At 40.4% G+C, this 19133-nt stretch overlaps 1 protein-coding gene across 1 annotated transcript in view; it reads left to right on the top strand.

Annotated features, from left to right (window-relative positions):
* WDFY2 (WD repeat and FYVE domain containing 2) overlaps window positions 1–19133 on the top strand; it is a 47694-nt gene that overhangs the window by 21268 nt on the left and 7293 nt on the right. Inside the window, exons 4-7 of the mRNA XM_017891461.1 lie at window positions 10583–10688; window positions 14623–14724; window positions 15615–15745; window positions 17498–17606. Of these exons, the coding sequence (XP_017746950.1) occupies window positions 10583–10688; window positions 14623–14724; window positions 15615–15745; window positions 17498–17606 (448 nt within the window). The remainder of the gene's footprint in view (window positions 1–10582; window positions 10689–14622; window positions 14725–15614; window positions 15746–17497; window positions 17607–19133) is intronic.

Below are 19133 nucleotides of genomic sequence, written 5' to 3' on the forward strand. Positions count from 1 at the left end.
ACAGTGGTTAATAAAGACTGCAAGCACTCTTGCACGATTTCATGCACCAGATGCTGAACTGCAGCAGTGCTTAACACCAGCATCACTGTGTGCAAAGGCCCCTTGACCTGAATGGAAAATGTGGGTCTGGGAAACTTACCCCTATAGTTTGTTAAGAAAGGAAAAACTATAAAGTTTAGATAAGTCTCTCAGTTCCAGAAAAACAAAACTTTAACAAATAGGTCTTCCAGTTTCTAAGTACAGACTTGTCCTTTTAGAAAATGGAATGAACCCTGCTTGGAGTTATGCTGATAGAATCGTGCCCTTAGAACGTGCACAGGTAAGCAGGCAGGCTGCTGAGATCAGGAGCCACTAGGCAGAAGTGGCTTTATACAGGATGAAGGGCAGAAGGCCTTTGCCTGGTGCTTTATTTAATTCAAGCTTAGTAATACGTAAAGTAAGCTCTGTGAGGGACTTCTTGTCATCAGATTTTAACCCCGGGGAGTGGTTCTCTGGTGTCACAGAGCCAGGAGAGTAAACTTCCTCAGCATCAATCAGTATCACTCTGTTAGAGTGGATCTGAATGCCAGGGTGGGGATAGAGAAGCCTCTGGAGCCGCCAGAAGTAGTGAGATGGCATGGAAAGGTGGTTTCAGGATCATCTGGCAGAAAAGGAGACCACTTTCAGGCAGGCAGGAAACAACTTTCGCAGCCGCCATTCCTTTACCCTGAAAGCCAGCTGCTGGCATTCAGTGATTCTCATATTTGAGTAGCACCTAATATTTTGTGAAAGAACTTTCAAAACACACAGACTCCATTTAATCTTGGCAGTAACACTATAAAAGAGCGAGCTCAGTTACCATTTTTAGAAGAGAATAGTGAGGTATTCAATATTAATATTCAATATTAAGCTCCAGCTGATAGCTTAGGTCTCTAAACCTTGATTGAGTCCAGCAGGGAGCTGCTTAGCACCTTTGATATATCCAGCCCTCAGTAAGGCACTGGGGATACTAAAGTGAACATTTATTGACTAACACATGGTCCCCAACATGCCCGATGATGTTTGCTGATGCTTAGGCCTCAAGGCTGCCCTTTGCTTTCCTACAGTTCCTGGTTTTCCTTCCACCCCCAGGGTGACTGATGGTGGCCAGAGTTCCAAATCGGGGACATAACTGGTGAGCCTGGAAACCGGGGAGAGCAGACTGGCCTCCTCAGGATAGGGAGACTACCTTTCCTTGGTATGGAAATGTCCAGCCATTCTGTTGAGGGACAGCTGCACATGGCTTCTGTTCTGAGTTCCACAGCTTCTTACCATCCTTCAGCAACAGAAAATGTGACATTTTTATAACTAGCTCGATTTGGTGTGTAAAAATCCCATAAAGCAGAGAACGCTTTAGCACCAAAGAAAGTGACTGATGACAGTGAAACTGTTTCCAAGTCCAAGGGAAAAAAGCTAAGAAAGTATTCTTTTATACAGTATTATCTGCATTGGAAGCATTCTGGTGTATTTATTCCCTATAGCAAGTGGATCGTGATTGTGTGCTGTGCTAGCTCTGTGGGAGGAAGGGCAAAAAAAAAAAAAAAAAAAAAGTTTCCAGATTCCGGGACCAGTTATGTTTGCAAGCACCAGTTACTAGTTGGATGATTGTTACCGAAACATAAACCTGGACACTTATTGTCCCATGCCTACCTTGTCATAGCTAATAACGGTACTTAGTCTTTTTAGATCCCTTTTCAATTCTTACATAATACTGTCATTTCATGACCAACTTCATGCCCATAATTTTTCTTTCTAATAGTGTTTTCCTATCCTTCTAAGACTTGATGGTGATTTAATATAACCTGACTTGAAGCACCAGTAAAGATCTTTGCTACTCCTCATATTGGAACCCTCCACCAAGACTGGATTCAGCGGCTTATGTGAGGCTAGGTCACAGTCAGGACCCCTGGCACTTCCAGTCTGTGGATTTGCTTTCTCCTTCCAAAATCCAAGCTCTTGATTTCTTTCTTACTGCTCTTACCACGCATGAGAATTTTGTTATAAGAGTTCTCAAAGCCTTTTGGTAAAGAAATAGGCCACTTGTAAATAAATATCCATTGAGAGAATTTGTGCTTTTTCCCCTTGTATCGAGTAAATTGCATTGAAAGTTATAAAAGGAGTAGAATTCTTGCATTCAGCTTCTGGGTTAGGGGACAGGAGGACAAGGATCAGTACAAATGACAGCTTTCTTTCTGCTCAAATCTGTGAGATTTAAGAGCATTTCCCACTGTGGTGCTAGGGAACTGTTAGGATAGAGGGGAAGAGATGTCTTTTTTAACTATTTAGCTAAACACATAATAGGTCAAAATACCAGCCATGAGAGTTTTCATAGAAGGGAGAATCTTCTCAAAGACAGAAGGGCTGGAAAATGTGGTCATTAGTGTGCAGGCCTCTGAGTCGGGTCAAACTGTATTTGAACTGGCCCTTCTGCCAATGGCCTGCAGCCTCAGGCAAGGCACTGCACCTCTCTGATCTTCAGTTTTCTCATCTCTAAAATAAGGACAAAATTGGAAGGAAAAACCCTCACAAGGTTGTCAAAAAATATAAATGATGTAATGCATGTAAAATAATCAGCCCAGGCATACAGGCCTGGTAAATGGCGGTTGTTAAGATTACTCTTGTTAATAAAAATTCCAGGTAAAAAATCTTGCCTTGGGATCTGACTACTGATTCTCTTTGTAGAATTTCCTAAGGAAATATTAACATATATTCACAACTCAGTCAACACATGTTTACTGAGCTCCAGCTACATACCAGACTTTGTGTTAGATACTCAGAACACAAAAGTGAGTTAGGAAATAGCCCTGCCTTTGTGGAGATGTGCTACCAGTATGAAAACAGGCAAAGGTGGCACCGTTCACCAATTTTACTGGAAAGTGGGAGGCCTCAGTGTAGGGGGGGTCACTCTTGGTTTGGATGTTAGATGAAGAGATTCTCATAGTTCTCAGGATTAGGAGGTTACCCAGAACAGAGAATGGCATGAACTAAAATACAGTGGGTTCAGGAAATACAAGTGGACAGAGGACGAGAGCCTAATCTAAACCTCCACCCTGCCACAAAACAGCAGAACATCACTGGTGCTCAAACCAGTGCCCCTAGATGGGGGTCCCTGAGTTCAGGTTTAGCCTGGCAGTGGACCAAGGATCCCTGAGGAAGCAGATCCCTTTTAGGGTGCTTTGGCTTGGGATGACCCTACGTAGTACTGTCTGGGAGACCTCACTTGGGTGGATTGCTCACAGCCTTCTCTGGTCCTTGGAGCTTGGAAGACCTATGCATATAGGAGAGTGAGATCGCTGGTAGTAGAAGCATAATTAGATGCCCACTAAAAAACCTAAACTTTTCATCAAAGAAATGAACAATGCTATACATTTGAGTTCCCCTTACTCTTGAGGGATGAAGAAAGGCTTAAGTTGACTGTTGGGCAGATGTTAGCTTGTGTCTGAGATCTGTTTCTCTAAAAACGTAAGGCCTTCTTTACTCTCTCCCTTAATCATCAGACACAGGACTGACTTCATGGGCATGTGACCTGTGCAGTCACACAAGGCCCCATTCTTAGAAGGGCCTCACGCTTGGTTTAATGAGCTGCTGCCACCATCTTGTAATTCTTAATCAAGTTTTTAAAAGGGACTCTGTATTTTCATTTTGCACTAGTCCCTCCAATTATATAGCTGGACCTGACAGACATATGTTGCTGCTAGGACTGGTGAGAAAGGAAATGAGGCCATCCCACTAACTGTAGTATTTATAGATGGCAGATCCTGGTGGTTGTGAAAAGTGGGGGGTTTGTGCACTTGTAAGAGCATTTGCAGTGCAGTACATGGTAATACTCGTCCATGAAATAATGACCAGTTTTGAAATGCTTTCTAGTATAAATGCTACAGTGATGTCAGCTGAAACACAAATGTTAGAAGGTATCTTTTCATTCTTCGTAACTCTTAACCTGTAAACCTGGGATGTTCCCTCACCTAGCTTTTAACTGCAAGGTGGTTGTATTTTGAATCCCTAAATCAAGAAGTCTAGAGCAACTTTATTGTCAAACTTGGAATCCAGCATTCATCACTGTGTTTCACTCTTCTATGCTGGAATATTAACAGTACTGGAGTCCCATAAATTATGTATTTGTTGCTGAATGTTGCTGCCAGCTATGAGTGGCAAAGCAGTTCCTTATGTAGCTTATTTTGGTTTTACAAGATCATTGATGTGTATCAAGATGCCTCAACAAATGAAATGTAGTTCAAATCATACAATTACGAGTCTGTGCAACTAGACAGATTTTTCTTGCCCTTGAGTGTCACGGTGGTGGCACTCTATACTTTAAAAAGTGTGAAATAACAACCAGGAGAGATAGGGAAAACCCAATTGACTTTTTAAAAAATGAATACATGTCAAAGATTTTATATTAGGCATTAATTAATAATTAACTGACTGGCAGAGTAAGAGGTTACAGTCAGTCCAAAGGAAAATCCAAAGAGTAGACACATACATAGGCAACAGAGAATGTGAAAATGAATTTGTTAGCAGACGCACAGCTGGCTTCTCCCATGGGCAGGGTGGGGTGTGGGATTAGGTGTGTCTTCACTGGACAAGATTTGTTTGCAATAATATCAGTATTCTTTATAGAGTTGTAAGCAGGTTAGTAAAAATACTAAAAGATGTAGTCCCCTGTAGAATCAGATAGCCCAGAAGAGTGTGCTAGACAACACCTGAAGTTCCGCTGAAAAGATGACCAGTGATCTCTTTTTGCCCATTTCAAGTCTTTCTGAGTTTACCTGATTGTGCTTCCCCCCTCCTCCCCTGTGATCATAATAATCTCAATGATTATCCTTCATCACAAAAAAAAAAAAAAAAAAAAAAACAGGCTAGTGTCAGGAGGTTAGTCCTGATTATTTATATTGGTAGAGTAAAGAGTCTTAATGAACCGTATAGGCCACTCATATTTGCTTTGCATATCCAGAGCCACACAGTATCCAACAATTTTGTGTTAAGCCCACAAAATTCACTTCTACCTGGAAGTTTTTATAAAGAATCTTGCACTGGACACTGGACTTTTCTTTTCTTTTCTTTTTTTTCTTTTTGGAGACAGAGTCTCGCTCTGTCGCCCAGGCTGGAGTGCAGTGGTGTGATCTTGGCTCACCGCCATCTCCACCTCCAAGTTCAAGCCATTCTCCTGCCTCAGCCTCCCAAGTAGCTGGGATTACAGGCATGCGCCACCATGCCCAGCTAATTTTTGTATTTTCAGTAGAGATGGAGTTTCTTCACATTGACCAGGCTGGTCTTGAACTCCCAAAGGGCTGCGATTACAGGTGTGAGCCACCGCTGGACTGGACTTTTCAGAGACTCTTAAAATTTGCCATACCAAGGCTAGAAAACTAAGCTCAAGAAACTCTACTATATTTCACCTGCAGTACTTGCAACAGTTGAATTGCTCAAAGTTTCCACCATTTGCTAGGTTCTTGGCCTGGTACCTTCCTTACCAGTTGTAAGGCCAGGACCCTGCAAATCAGATACCAGGCCAGTTTTCCTGGGAAGGCTTTGTAAGTTGGCTCTATGAGTTCTTAAAGTGGCTAGTCATATCTGATTCAGTGAGCATCATTCTCACACATGACACTCCAGGTAATACAGCTGATTTGCCCAGTTATATCTTGCCAATAGATTCTCATTGAATCAATGCAGATAACTGTGTTTCCATGAAAATTAAGGATTCTCTGTAACAGTTTTCTTAAATTCTGGGCAGTCAGTGAGAATTGGGTATCATTTCTTAAATGTTTTGATTTAACTTATAATAACAGTTTACAAAATTGTGGGTTAGAGATAGCTTTAAAATAAGAGAAAAGGCATCCTTATATATCCAGAAAATAGAACATTAAAACAACATCAACAGTATTCCAGACAAATAACCACAATAGAATTTCCCTGTTCTGTTCATTCAGTTCTATGAATGAACTGTAATTAATTCTTGTTCTGATGGTTCTTGGTTTAGCAGTTCACATTCATGAAGCCATCTGCATTCAGACTAAAAAGGGTCCAGAAATCCAAGGAAATCCTGACTCAATCCACTGGCACAGCTTAAAAATTATCTAAGCAATGTCAGCTCAGCGGCCTGTGCCAAAGAGTCTGTTCTTTGAAATATCAATATTTTAAAATACCTAGTACAAATAGTTCTTTTCCATGAAACTCTGAGGCTGTCCTTTATTGAAGTCACAAACCCTATAGCAGGGCCTTCAGGCAAGGATCAGAATAATACAGAAATTATCTACAGATTATAGAGATTTTGTAACAAGGATTAATTTGTAATTGTGACCAATGATAGCAGAATGAGGGAAAGTAAAATTCCCCATTGGGATATGCTATATAACTATTTCCTAAGAATTGTGATCAGTATTTCCCCATGGGTAAAAACATTATAGACAATAATGACATCAGGAAATATCCACAGTCTTCCAATAAAACATATAATTTCTGAAATACTAAGAAAATTTTTTACTTACTGATTTAACCTAGGGCCGGCTGAGCATCTCTTCTGATCTGACAATTATTCCCATTTACTCTTAAAATAGTAACACATCAAACAAATGCAATTATTTATAGCATTTCTTTTTTAAATTTTTTTTCCTTTTTCAGACAAGATCTCGCTCTGTCACCCAGGCTGGAGTGCAGTGGTATGATCACAGCTTGCTGCAGCCTCAACCTTTCAGGCTCAAGTGATCCTCTGATCTCAGCCTCCCTAGTAGCTGGAACTACAGGCGTGTACCACCACATCTGACTATTTTTTTAATTTTTATAGAGACAGGGTCTCACCATGCTGCCCAGGCTGCTCTCAAATTCCTTGGCTCAAGCAGTCCTTCTGCCTCAGCTTCCCAAAGTGCTGGGATTACAGACATGAGCCACTGCACCTCACCACATTTCTCTTTTTGTAAGTCAAGGGAACAAGTCTTTATGATTTTCTAGGACCTCTTTGGGAAATCTTCAGGCATAAAACACATCCTAAAAATTTTATTTTTTCAAAACAGAGGTTCAGTTTGGAAAGGCAAAACCAGGGTTGTATACAGTAAGACATTCTTCTTCAAAGGGTTAACGTGTTTAAGTTCCCTTGTCCTTTGTTCCCTGCTCTCAAGGCCAGACTTCCTTACTCTCTGTGTGCCCTTGCCCTGGGAAACAACCTTCCTCTCAGTCTTTATCTATAGAGCCCACATTCCACATCTGCTGCTCCCTCTGTAAATCACCCCTCCCGTCGCAACGCCCCCTACCCCCACCGCCAAAACTGTTTTCCCACCAGTGTAACTGCATCCCTGCACTTCTCAAGTTAGCCAGCCGAGTTCAGCTTAGATTGTGCAGTCCAACTCTAGCCAATGGAGACTGGACACAGCAGTAGAAGCCAATGTGTTAGGGATAAAGCCACTGTTTTCCTTTGTTCAGTGTGCTCTTGTGGTGACCAGACTAACGAGCAGCACCCTTCTGCAGAAGTAAACTTTGCCTTGCTGAGAAATCAACTGTTGGAGTGTTCATTTTATTTGTTACTTCAGGCTTTATTACTAACAAGAGTTGTCAAGGGAATTTTAAGTGGGGTAAGATAGGAGCACGGCTGCTTAAGAAGCAATACCTGGTTATCTATATAATTAAAGCAGTAAAACATTTAAAAATAAGCATAGATGATAACACAATTTTAAATAATTTAAAATTCTTTTCACACGTGAGTACTTCTTGTTCTCTCTCTTTTATTTTTCTTAAGAGCATTAATCAAGTCAACATTAAAGTACTGAAAATAATTCTGGTGAGACACAGAATCTCTGCTAGCTAGGCAGATTCCACAGAAGGTAAAGAACATCCTTTCACATTGTAGGCATTAATCAGTAAACTAAGGAAGCAAGCCATCAAAACTGAGGGAACTTAGCCAAAATTGTAATGCATCTTATAGCTTTTTTTCAGACGAAAGTATTATAAGCCAAAGCAAGTAAAACTCACTTTCCAAGTTTTGTCCCTCATTTTTCTCTTTCGTATTCTGGAACAAATTGACACTTTAGTATTACCCTTTTCATCTTCATTCTCTCAAAAGTATACAGTGGAGTTTTCCAGAAGCTATAAGAAGTGATATTATGATTATGATAAATACAGAAAGATGATTATCCAGCTCTCCTATTAAGCCAGATATTAGAAAGACTTGCAAAAATATTAAAGAATGTCATTTTTCTCATCATAATTTTTTGTTTTGGAAAATGTCTTTTTTTTTTTTTTACAAAATATGTGACATGTTAAAATGAAATGTATTCATCATTGCTGTTTTCAAATGAATTAATGTTTTTAAAATTTCTCAGTTTTATTTCCAAATACAGTAAACATTGATCATTATCACTTATTAAACCAAAGCTCTTTGGTGTCCTCAAATAAGTTTTNAAAATGGCTTTTTTTTTTTTTTAAAAAATATGTGACATGTTAAAATGAAATTTATTCATCATTGCTGTTTTCAAATGAATTAATGTTTTTAAAATTTCTCAGTTTTATTTCCAAATACAGTAAACATTGATCATTATCACTTATTAAACCAAAGCTCTTTGGTGTCCTCAAATAAGTTTTAAGAGTATAAAGGGATTGTGAGACCAAAAGTTCAAGAACCACTGCTTTGATACAAAGCTAACCCGTTTTCTTCGAAAACAAAACCATTGTATTTCTTTTCATTAATGCTCCTGGCATAATCTCAACCACCCATTTAAATTATAATAATTAACCAAAGAAACTAAGTTATATTTCATAGAGAAAATTAGGAGGAGGGAGGATATGGACAAATTGTCCCATATAATCATTTTAGCAGACTAGCAAAACTCATGAACACACATTACTGAAATTTCCATAGTGACATACGGCACTTTTACATTCCCTTAAAGTGGCAAAAAATGAACTCATGTATTGACACAACTCAAAGGTATAGCCTCACTATAGCATAGAAAAATAAGAAGCAAACATATGTAAACTTAATATTATACTTTATACAAAGTCACAGTATTCTAACTTATGTAGACATTATCTAGGTATCCAATGATTTCTTGATTAGCTCGGGTTAACATTAGTCCATTTTGTTACCTAAGGATCTTGGAAATTATCTTTAAGTTGATATGCTACAAAATATAATTGCTATTCATATAAAAAAGTTTGTCAGAATAATTATTCAATTCAGCTGAACACAATTTATATTTTTAATAATCTTAAACATTATGTATGAGCTCATTTGGCCAGCTATCCTGAATAAATTTAGGATAAATAAAAATAAAATGCACACTTGTATTCTGTTCAACACTAATAAATCAGAGAAAGATGTAACATTTTAAAACCTATGTTACTAGTCTTATTTGCCAAATGAAACTTAATTTTATGAACTTGGATTCTTAAAATATTACTGAATTGGCTAGCAGTTTCTGTTAAAAGAATGTTTATGTTTAAGTCTAGCAGGTTCACAATATTAGAGGTTTGATGTTCTGTGATTTTAGGAGGACTCAATTTATAAAAGCACTTGTTTATCTCTATCAGACAATCAGAACAAGTTCTTTTAATTTAAAAGGTATTGTAATCCAATTTATTGACACCCTCTGGAAATAGGAAAGCATTCCACACACAGCAAGAGGTGAAGGCTTTTCTGGATTATAAACACATAGACAGAGCTTAATAGCTTTAGGTTTTCAACTTCAGCCACAGATCAAGAATAAACAGAAACACAAAAAAAATCACCAGTCCAGATATCAAAGAGCTGTTCTCCTTCCCAGTAGAAACAAAATTCTTCATTGATTTGAGCTCAAAATAGACAACCATACAAAAAAAAAAAGAAAAACCCAAGAAACTATATACCCTGTTCTCTCACCCAACAAAGATAGATCTCTGTAATCCATTGTTAACAATCACTCAGACCATAAAACTAAATTCTCCATCATCTTTGCTGCCAAGAAGGAGTAACTTGTCAGCCCTGCACAAACTAGAAAGAAAAATAAAACAGAATCAGGAGAGAGAGAGTAAAAACTAGAGAAATGGAGAGCCTGTGAAATTCAGGTCTGTTACTACTATGGGTTCACTCTGGGAGCCAAGAAAAGGCATGGCTGGTCCTAAGCCACTTGTGAGGTACACACCTCAGGCAACACAGTTTACCTGGCTGTGTCAGGTAAATCCGGTGGGCATCTCAACGGATGACCTCCAAAACTCTTCAAGGATAATTTTGTAAAAGGGAAAATCATGACTCTTGAACAAATATAAAATGAACATATGCTATAGATTTTAATTACTTAAGGAAGGAGGGAACCAGTAAGAAGTTACAGCCCATTCAACAATCAGCTTTTTTCCTTAAGTGTTGTAACTGACAGATTACCTCTTCCTGGGGCCTGAACATGTCAAGGAGCATTCAGACTTATTTTAAATCCCGGATACTCTTCTGACCTTTAGCATGCTGAAAATTCCATCAGGTTTCTAAGATCTACACTTGGGGCTCAGAGTGAGTGAGCACATTGGCTGACCTTGCCGAGGTTTCTGCCGCGAGGCCTTGCATTTGTTCTCCTAAACTGTCACTAACCCTTGGTTTCTTTCACAGCGACAAAGTCCAGGCCCTCTCCTATGCGCAGCACACGCGACAGCTGATCTCCTGTGGCGGTGATGGTGGGATTGTCGTCTGGAACATGGACGTGGAGAGGCAGGAGGTAGGTGGCACAGCAGGGTGGGGTGGGCCTTGTGGTTCTGGCCCTCCTCCCTTCCTGCTTATTTCTTATTCCTTTATGATTAAACCATGAAATAAGGCATATAACATCAAAGAATTATAGCATAAAAGGAGTTGTTTGGGTTGAGGTTTTTTTTTTCCCCCCTCACAAGTTGGCATGTAACATTCCTGTGATGGAGATTTTGTAAGAATTTTGACTGAGACCAAGCTGTTTAAATCTGTTACACCATTCACAGCGAAAGTACAGGTGAGGAAAAGAAATCATCTACTTCCTGGTGATTAGTCCTTTGGTATAAAATGCTCTACAAAAACAGAGGACTCACGTGATTTATGTCATGGAAGAAAATAGTGGCTAAGATGAAGCAAGAATCCTTAGTTTGGTATTAATAGAAATACTAGAAATAATTATTTTGTACTTTGTAAGTCATGTTCTAAATAGTTCCCCAGATATAAATATATCCTTAGTTTTTTAGCACGTATTTACATGTTATCAGAACATTCTTTTTTATGAGCTTTCATTTTAATCTTTGAGCATCTTAACGAATATGTTTCCTGCATATCTCCTTTGACAAGCACTTTGAAGTTAACCGTTTTCCCATTACATTAGAATTATTCTGGGTAGACTTTCCCTTTGACAATGCACATTCTTATAATTAATTTCTTGCAGGATACAAGAATTACATAGAAAAGAAACATTTTAAAAAGACAGAAGTCTCCTATCTTCTTTCCATGCCCTCACCCCAGTCTCATTTCAGGAGAGTAGTTGCTATTACCCACAATGTAATGCCTTTTTCAAATGCCAGTAATTATATGCTTAAGAAGATTAAAGCTTTATTTGTTCAGATCTTAAGTCCATGGGAATTCTATTAGTAACCAATCAAAATGATCATTACTGTTAGAAGGTGGGGAATTGTAGAACATTGCTTTTGAAAACTATACTTGGCACCATTAATACAAAGGCTGGAGATGTTTGCGATGAGTGCCAGTCATGTTAACCATGTTCCCGCATGGCTGGTGATTATGTCCTGGGTTGGGTTCTGCATGGCAGCCTGCTTTGGGTTAGGGACAGTCACACCTGGTCTTTCCTGACTTCTTTCTGGACCCACCTAACCAAACCAGGGGAGGGGAGAAGGACCCGATTCTTTTCCCTTGGCACATGCAGCCTGGACCCTTTATGGGCAGCGGCCAAAGGAGGATAACAGTGTGGTGTCCAGAGATGAAACCAAGTGGTTGATGGGCAGTTCTTTGAGCAACCTTGTTTATGAGCCTCTTGATATGCAGATATAGAGGCACCCAATACTATTGACTAATTTAAAATCTTAGTGAGTCAACACTCTAAATAAGCAATGGAGCATTCATTTTTTTGCAAGTATCATTTTTATAAACAGAAATTTCCTGGGATTTTTGTTTTAATCTTAGCCTCTATGGAGCTGCTTCCTAGTTATGATAAGTGCTGTGTAATGCTCACCTTGGGAGGTCTGCGACACATAATGAAATTGTCTCTAACCTGAAGTACTGACAGACTTTCCGGAAGAAAAGGCTTGTAGGGGGAAACTTCAGAATTCTATTAAATGGTGTAAATGATGAAATTATAGTTGATATATGCTAGAGCATCGGCGCTGGGTATTTTAGAAGGGATGGAGTCATCATTGGCTGATGTTCTCAGTGAATGTTGATGGAGGAATATTGTGCTGAAGGATCAGCAGGGTCTGGATGTGCTCTGAGCAGGAGCACATGGGCTTTGCAGGCCAAGAAACAGCAAGAGTAAGGACAAGGGGAACACAATAGGTTGATGCGGTGCATTAGTGCTCATGAGCAATTTAGAGCAGCAGTCAGATGAGAGGATGGCAGCTAGCTGAAAGATAAGAGCAGACAATGGAAGACCTCAAGTAGCTGGATGTAGATCGAGCGACATCTCATAGGTTGAACAGGTGTCTTATACAGTTAAGAAAATCCATTTTTGTTTTGTTAACTTTTAGCATTTTTTAAAAGTATATATTGTATATAATATTCTTGGTAGAAAAGTTACAAAGTGCTCATTAGTAAATAGAAAAGATGTCAGTTACTCATACTACCACCACCCAGAAATAGCACTCTGAACATGTTGGCGTACATCCTTCCTAACATTTTTCTCTACACATAACACGTGTGTAAGACTTTTTTTTTTTTTTTAACAAAAAATAGAATCACAAACATGCTGATTTATTTTTTTTCCCCTTTATCGGTCCTTAACTCCCAAATGCCTCCTCATGCATACCCACTGTGATGCATTTAATGTGTGTCCTGAACACACATGCTTCCTTATAAAAGGTGTGTGTATCTGTGTGTGTGTGTATGTGTCTGTGTGTGTGTTTTAAAGTTTACATAACTCAGCCGGGCGTGGTGGCTAATGCCTGTAATCCCAGCTTTTGGGAGGCCGAGGCGGGTGGATCACTTGAGGTCAGGAGTTCGAGACCAGGCTGGCCAACATGGCAAAACCCTGTTTCTACTAACAATACAAAAAAAATTAGCCAGGCATGGTGGCAGACGCCTGTCATCTCAGCTTCTCAGGAGGCTGAGGCAGGAGAATTGCATGAACCTGGGAGGCGAAGGTTGCAGTGAGCCAAAGTCACACCACTACTCCAGCCTGGGCAACACAGCAAGACTGTTTCAAAAAAAAAAGAAAAAAAAAAGTTTACGTAACTGATGTACTGTAAGTCTAGTTCTATTTCCAACTTTTGCCATTGAACCCTTTTGAGCTCTACCATCCTGCTGTTGCTTGTGGTGCTTCTGCACAGGACCCCATCATGTGTACCAGTCACATTTTACTTCTGTGTTTCCCAAGCAAAGGGCATGTAGACTGGCACAGACTCCCTGGTACCACACACAGTGCCCAGATGACCTTCTTGTATGTGTCCCCTCACAGATCTGCACTGTGTGAGACTCTCAGGGCCATAAACCCAAGAGTGTGATCAATTGAAGGTATATTCTTGATTTTGCTAAATGCAACCAAACAGCTGTACTCATTTGTACTTCTAATGGAGAACAGGGAGTTTTCTGACACCCCACATCCTCACCAGTAGCAATTGTTCCCTCCCTTTCTGGTTTTGCCCTTTTGGAGACAGAGGTAAAACAGTATCTCATTTTTATTTGCATTCTCTTTTTAACAGTAAATTTGAGCCTCTCGTCACATATGTTAGCCATTCAGACTTCCCTGACTGTGAACTGCATGCTCATATCTTTTGTATCTTCTGCCCGTTTCTCAACTGTTTCTTGTGATTTCCATATTGATTTTCCAGGGATTCTTTGTATACAGTAATTTGCAGGAGTTGTTAGTTACAAACTTTATAAATATCTTCTCCTAGTCTGTCTTAACTCTGTGCTATGATACTGTTTAATAACCTGGGGGTTTTGTGTTAGTTTATTATATATTGAACATGTTCCATGTCTTTAAATATTTATCTGTTTTTACTACATAATTTTAATGGTAATAAGTTGGTATTCGAGAAATTGTTTCACAAACAAACATTAATACTGCCCCCTCCAGCCTCATCCCTCGTTTTCCCCATCTGCGCTCCATCCATCCCCAGGTCTCAGTTGTCTTATTTGTCTGAGAACCTCAGCCTGGGTCAGAAGCTCCTGTGATCCCTCTGCCAAAGCACTCTGTGCTTCTCCCTCTTGGGCCTTCACACACTTATGCTTATGTAAATAATTATTAATCATATTTTCATGATGGTGGAGATTCTTATTCACCACTACATCCCATCCCCAGGGCCTGCCACAGAATAGACATTCGGTAAATATTTTTTGAATGATTGACTGAGAAATCACATCTCTTAGAAACATGTCCTGATTGCTCTGTAAGTTTCATCAGGGCCAGTGGTTCCATTGTCCTCACTGCTGGCCACAGTGACCTGTTCTGTGCTTTATTTGACAAGACCCCTGAATGGTTGGACAGTGATTCCTGCCAAAAGTGTGATCAGCCTTTCTTCTGGAACTTCAAGCAAATGTGGGACAGTAAGAAAATTGGTCTAAGACAGGTGAGTGATATGGATGCTTCATCAAAATGTAATTGTGTGGAAATAGCTCAACCATGTGATCTTAGAAGAAATCACACCCCTGGGTGGGAGTTGTGGTGAGGGTAAATTATTATCCTGGAGTCACCTTGTGATTGCACAGTCATTTACTCTGTTTGTCTACTGTAGCTCATTCCTGCTGGATTCAGTTTCTGTAGTGGCTGGTTCCCAGTAAGCAGTTAGGGATGTGATTTTAGAATTCTAGTGGCCTCTATTGCAATACACCTTACAATTAGAGGTGTCATGCTTAGTTCGTATGGATACCAGACCATGAAATTATATAAATTATATAAATGGTGTTTCTCACTCCTTAATTATTTTACTTTCCCTCCTTCTGATTAAGTTTGGTTATTTAGATCTACTTACAATACAGCATTCTCAATCTGAGTCCATGGTTCAGTTTGGTCTTCCCCAAGGAAATAAAATGTTAGGTCACCTAGGCTTATACCATGGCCAAAGTCAGCAGATTGAATCAGGTTTCCTGCATGTTCTCCTTCATCCAGCAGCATAATCTCCTGAGATGTCAGTTTCTCAGACACCCTGCTGTAAGATCACCTGGCCCCTGGGTGGTTCCTCTGTAGTTCCTAGTATGATTATTGGAAAGGACCAAGAGTAGGGAAAAGCAAGAGAGTGGGGAGGTGTCCCTGTCAAGTGTGTTACCCAACAGTCCTTGTTGAATAAACAGAGCCCCAAAAAAGAACACATCTAGTGTGTTCCCTTTAGTTCTGAGGCACTCTTGTTCAGCATCCTCACCTGGATGCAGTTGATTACACCTCTCTCTGCCAGGAGGGGTGAGGTGCGGGGGCCTCAGGAGCCGAGGGAGCCACGATGAGTATTTTCTCTCCCTCCTCCAGCACCACTGCCGCAAGTGTGGGAAGGCTGTCTGCGGCAAATGCAGCTCCAAGCGCTCCTCCATCCCCCTGATGGGCTTCGAGTTTGAAGTGAGAGTCTGTGACAGCTGCCACGAGGCCATCACAGATGAAGAGTAAGTTCCTGCAGCCTGAGGACCGCTTCAGGTTAAAGCGAGAGTCTAATCTGAGCCCTGCACTCAGTGCCGCAGCCATCACTAGGGTTGCTCTAGTTTCTGCTGGTTTAGAATATAGTCCATGGCGAGTAGTAAAAGCTCTCCTTTGCCACCAAGAGATTTGTGTTATCCTGTGAGACAGGAGAAGAGAAAATACACTCAAAGAATTCATCTCTGTGTTCTTTCTAATTTCTAGGTTATGTGCCTTTAAGATAGGTGCTCTCAGAACAAACCCTTCTGTCTGCTCATTTACTTGAGAATTACCCAGGAGTATAAGGGCTCAGGATTCACTTTCTGTCCCAAGCTGGTATATTTACAGGAGTTGAGTGAGTCCATGGGTCCAGAAGGTTTCATTTTCCGGGAAGAGCTAAGTCACTTTACCCAATAGGCAGATATTCCCAGTTGCCCAGTTGCTCAGCTGGCTGCTCGTCAGACCTGCCCAATAACCCAGGACATAGGTTACTACCCCTCAGTGTGCTGTGGAGGTGTGGGGACAAATCTATGTTATCTCTTTAGTGTTGGCTCATTGAAAGCTGTCCCCAGATGTAAACACAGTGCTCTACAGCATTTCGCTAATTTTAGTGACTTACAGGAGGATCTGCAGGTTAGCTTGTCTTCCCAATCCTCCCAGCACCTTATATTACAGTAAAATCATAAGTAGTCTTACTTATCCATATCAAATATAAAATAAGATGCCCTTGCATAAGTATGCATTTATGTTCACTCATTATTTTCCACTCATCATACATGATGAAATTAGTAAGAGGGTTTTCTCATTGAATTAGAGAGTACAAGAGACCTTAGAGATAGTCTACTTTAATTCTTCATTTTCTAGCTAAAGACATAGACTTTAAGAGTCTAAAGGGCTTACAGTTAAGCCTAAATCTTCTAAAAATTTAAAGTAACCATTTTAAGATACTGAAGATCTATCCTGCCGATTTAGCTGTAGAAAAAAAAAAAGAAGAAGAAAAAATTGTCCTGAGAGAGCCCACTGCAGTGAAGTGGGCCCCTTGAAGCGTGGTAAGAGCGCTGTCTCCTAGACTGCACCCTGAGCCTTTTCCCACCTCTGTTTCTTCTGCCTCTTCTCTGTGGAAGCACTTGCATTGCCTCTAGAGCACCTAGGCAGTTGACAAGTCTTCTTACTTAAAAAAAAAAAAAGTATATGTTAAAAATCCAAAAATAATGATGTTTGTTTGTTATTTTGTTTTGCTTGTTACAGCTTTAGAATACTATAGAAAAACCAAGTCTGCAGTCATACCAGTGAAAAGGAAAATGAATGGAGGGGATAGTTCTCCAATTAGAACGACATTTAGTAATATCATGGGACACTTAGTACTATCTTGGTTCCTTTTTTTTTTTTTTAATTAAATAGACTATTTTACTGGCAAGTCCTTCTGAGCTCAAACTTAGCAAAAGCACTATGGTTTTTAAAAGCTTGGGTGGAGATTATCACAGACACCATCAGAGCAACATTCTCCAGAAGGACTTTTAGAAATTTTCATCTCTTTCCCATTTTAAAGACTATAAGAATTCTTGTATTTTTTTTTTAATCATAACTGGTCACTAGGGAATAAAGTCAGATCTGAGGAACATTCCTATCAGTGAAGCAGTTTTAGCCATGAGGCCAAAATTTAGAGCCTAATGTCATCCTAGATCTCTCTCATTCATATGTTACAACCTTTTCTTCTCAGAAGCTTTCTTTGCTCCTTCCAGACGTGCACCCACAGCCACCTTCCATGACAGTAAACATAACATTGTGCATGTGCATTTCGATGCAACCAGAGGATGGTTACTGACTTCTGGAACTGACAAGGTTATTAAGGTAAGATGCCATCTTATTTTTTTTTTTTTTTTTTTTTGAGACGGAGTCTTGCTCTGCCACCCAGGCTGGAGTGCAGTGGCCGGCTCTCAGCTCACTGCAAGCTCCGCCTCCCGGGTTGACGCCATTCTCCTGTCTCAGCCTCCCGAGTAGCTGGGACTACAGGTGCCCGCCTCGTCGCCCGGCTGGTTTTTTTTTTTTTTGTATTTTTTAGTAGAGACGGGGTTTCACCGTATTAGCCAGGATGGTCTCGATCTCCTGACCTCGTGATCCGCCCGTCTCGGCCTCCCAAAGTGCTGGGATTACAGGCTTGAGCCACCGCGCCCGGCCGATGCCATCTTATTAAGAAGCTTTCTGTCTTTGGCCTCATATAAATATACAGGAACACCAAGAACATGGGAGGCACTGCTCTAAAGGTTATCCTTGGGTGGCCAGCCATGGTGGCATGTGTCTGTAGTCCCAGGTGCTCAGGAGATTGGGAGGGAGGATTGCTTGAGTCCAGGAGTTGAAGGCTACAGTGAGCTTTGATCACATCACTGCACCCTAGCCTGCGAGACAAAGCAAGACCTCATCTCTTAAAAAAACAAAACAAAACAAAAAAAAGTTAACCGTTGAAGGTGAGTGTTTTTGAGAACCTATTACAAATGTGATACATGCATAGCCTCATCCCAGGCACTGGCTCCACACAAAGAAATAAGAGCTCCAGACTGCAAGGAATAGATAGTCTACTTGGGACAGAGTAAAAAGACTGTAATAGGTCACATGTGTAGCAGTCAAAACAGTAATACAGATGAGAATTTATAGCGCACTGAGCTCTACCTCCATGACCCATTCTTGGAGGTCACAGCACGATGAGATAGCTAAAATAACCCACTTTGGAAGCTACCAGATCTCCATGACTTTGAGAGGAAGTTTAAAATAAACTCTGGGGCTGGGTGTGATGGCTCACGCCTATAATCCCAGCACTTTGGGAGGTGAGACTGAGGATCGCTTGACCCCAGGAGTTCAAGACCAGCCTGGCCACCATAGTGAGACCCTGTCTTAACAAAAAATTTAAAAATTAGCCAGACCTGATGGTGCCTGCCTGTAGTCCCAGCTACTTGGGAGGCTGAGGTGCAAGAATTACTTGAGTCCAGTAAGTTGAGGCTGCAGTGAGCCTTGATTGTGCAACTGCAGTCCAACCTGGATGACAGAGCAAGACCCTGTCTCAAAATAATTAATTAATTAATTAAAATAAGATAAACTCTGGCAGCCTCAGGTCCTTTATTTTCGAAAACGAGGTATCTTGTAAAATGGTTTGGAAGTTTAAATGGAAAGGACACAGCATGTGCTTAGCGTTCCGTTAATGGATTGAGTTATTTAATGGATTCAATCTATTTGGAGGGTGGGACAGATCTATATTGTCTCTTTCATGTTGGCTCATCGAAAGCTGCCTCAGATGTCAACACAGTGCTCTGCAGCATTTCCCTTTTAGTGACTCACAGGAGGATCTGCAGTGTAGCTTGTCTTCCCAGTCTTCTCAGCCATTAC

This window comes from Rhinopithecus bieti, unplaced genomic scaffold, assembly GCF_001698545.2.
Source record: "Rhinopithecus bieti isolate Rb0 unplaced genomic scaffold, ASM169854v2 scaffold_21635, whole genome shotgun sequence".
Classification (NCBI taxonomy): domain Eukaryota; kingdom Metazoa; phylum Chordata; class Mammalia; order Primates; family Cercopithecidae; genus Rhinopithecus; species Rhinopithecus bieti.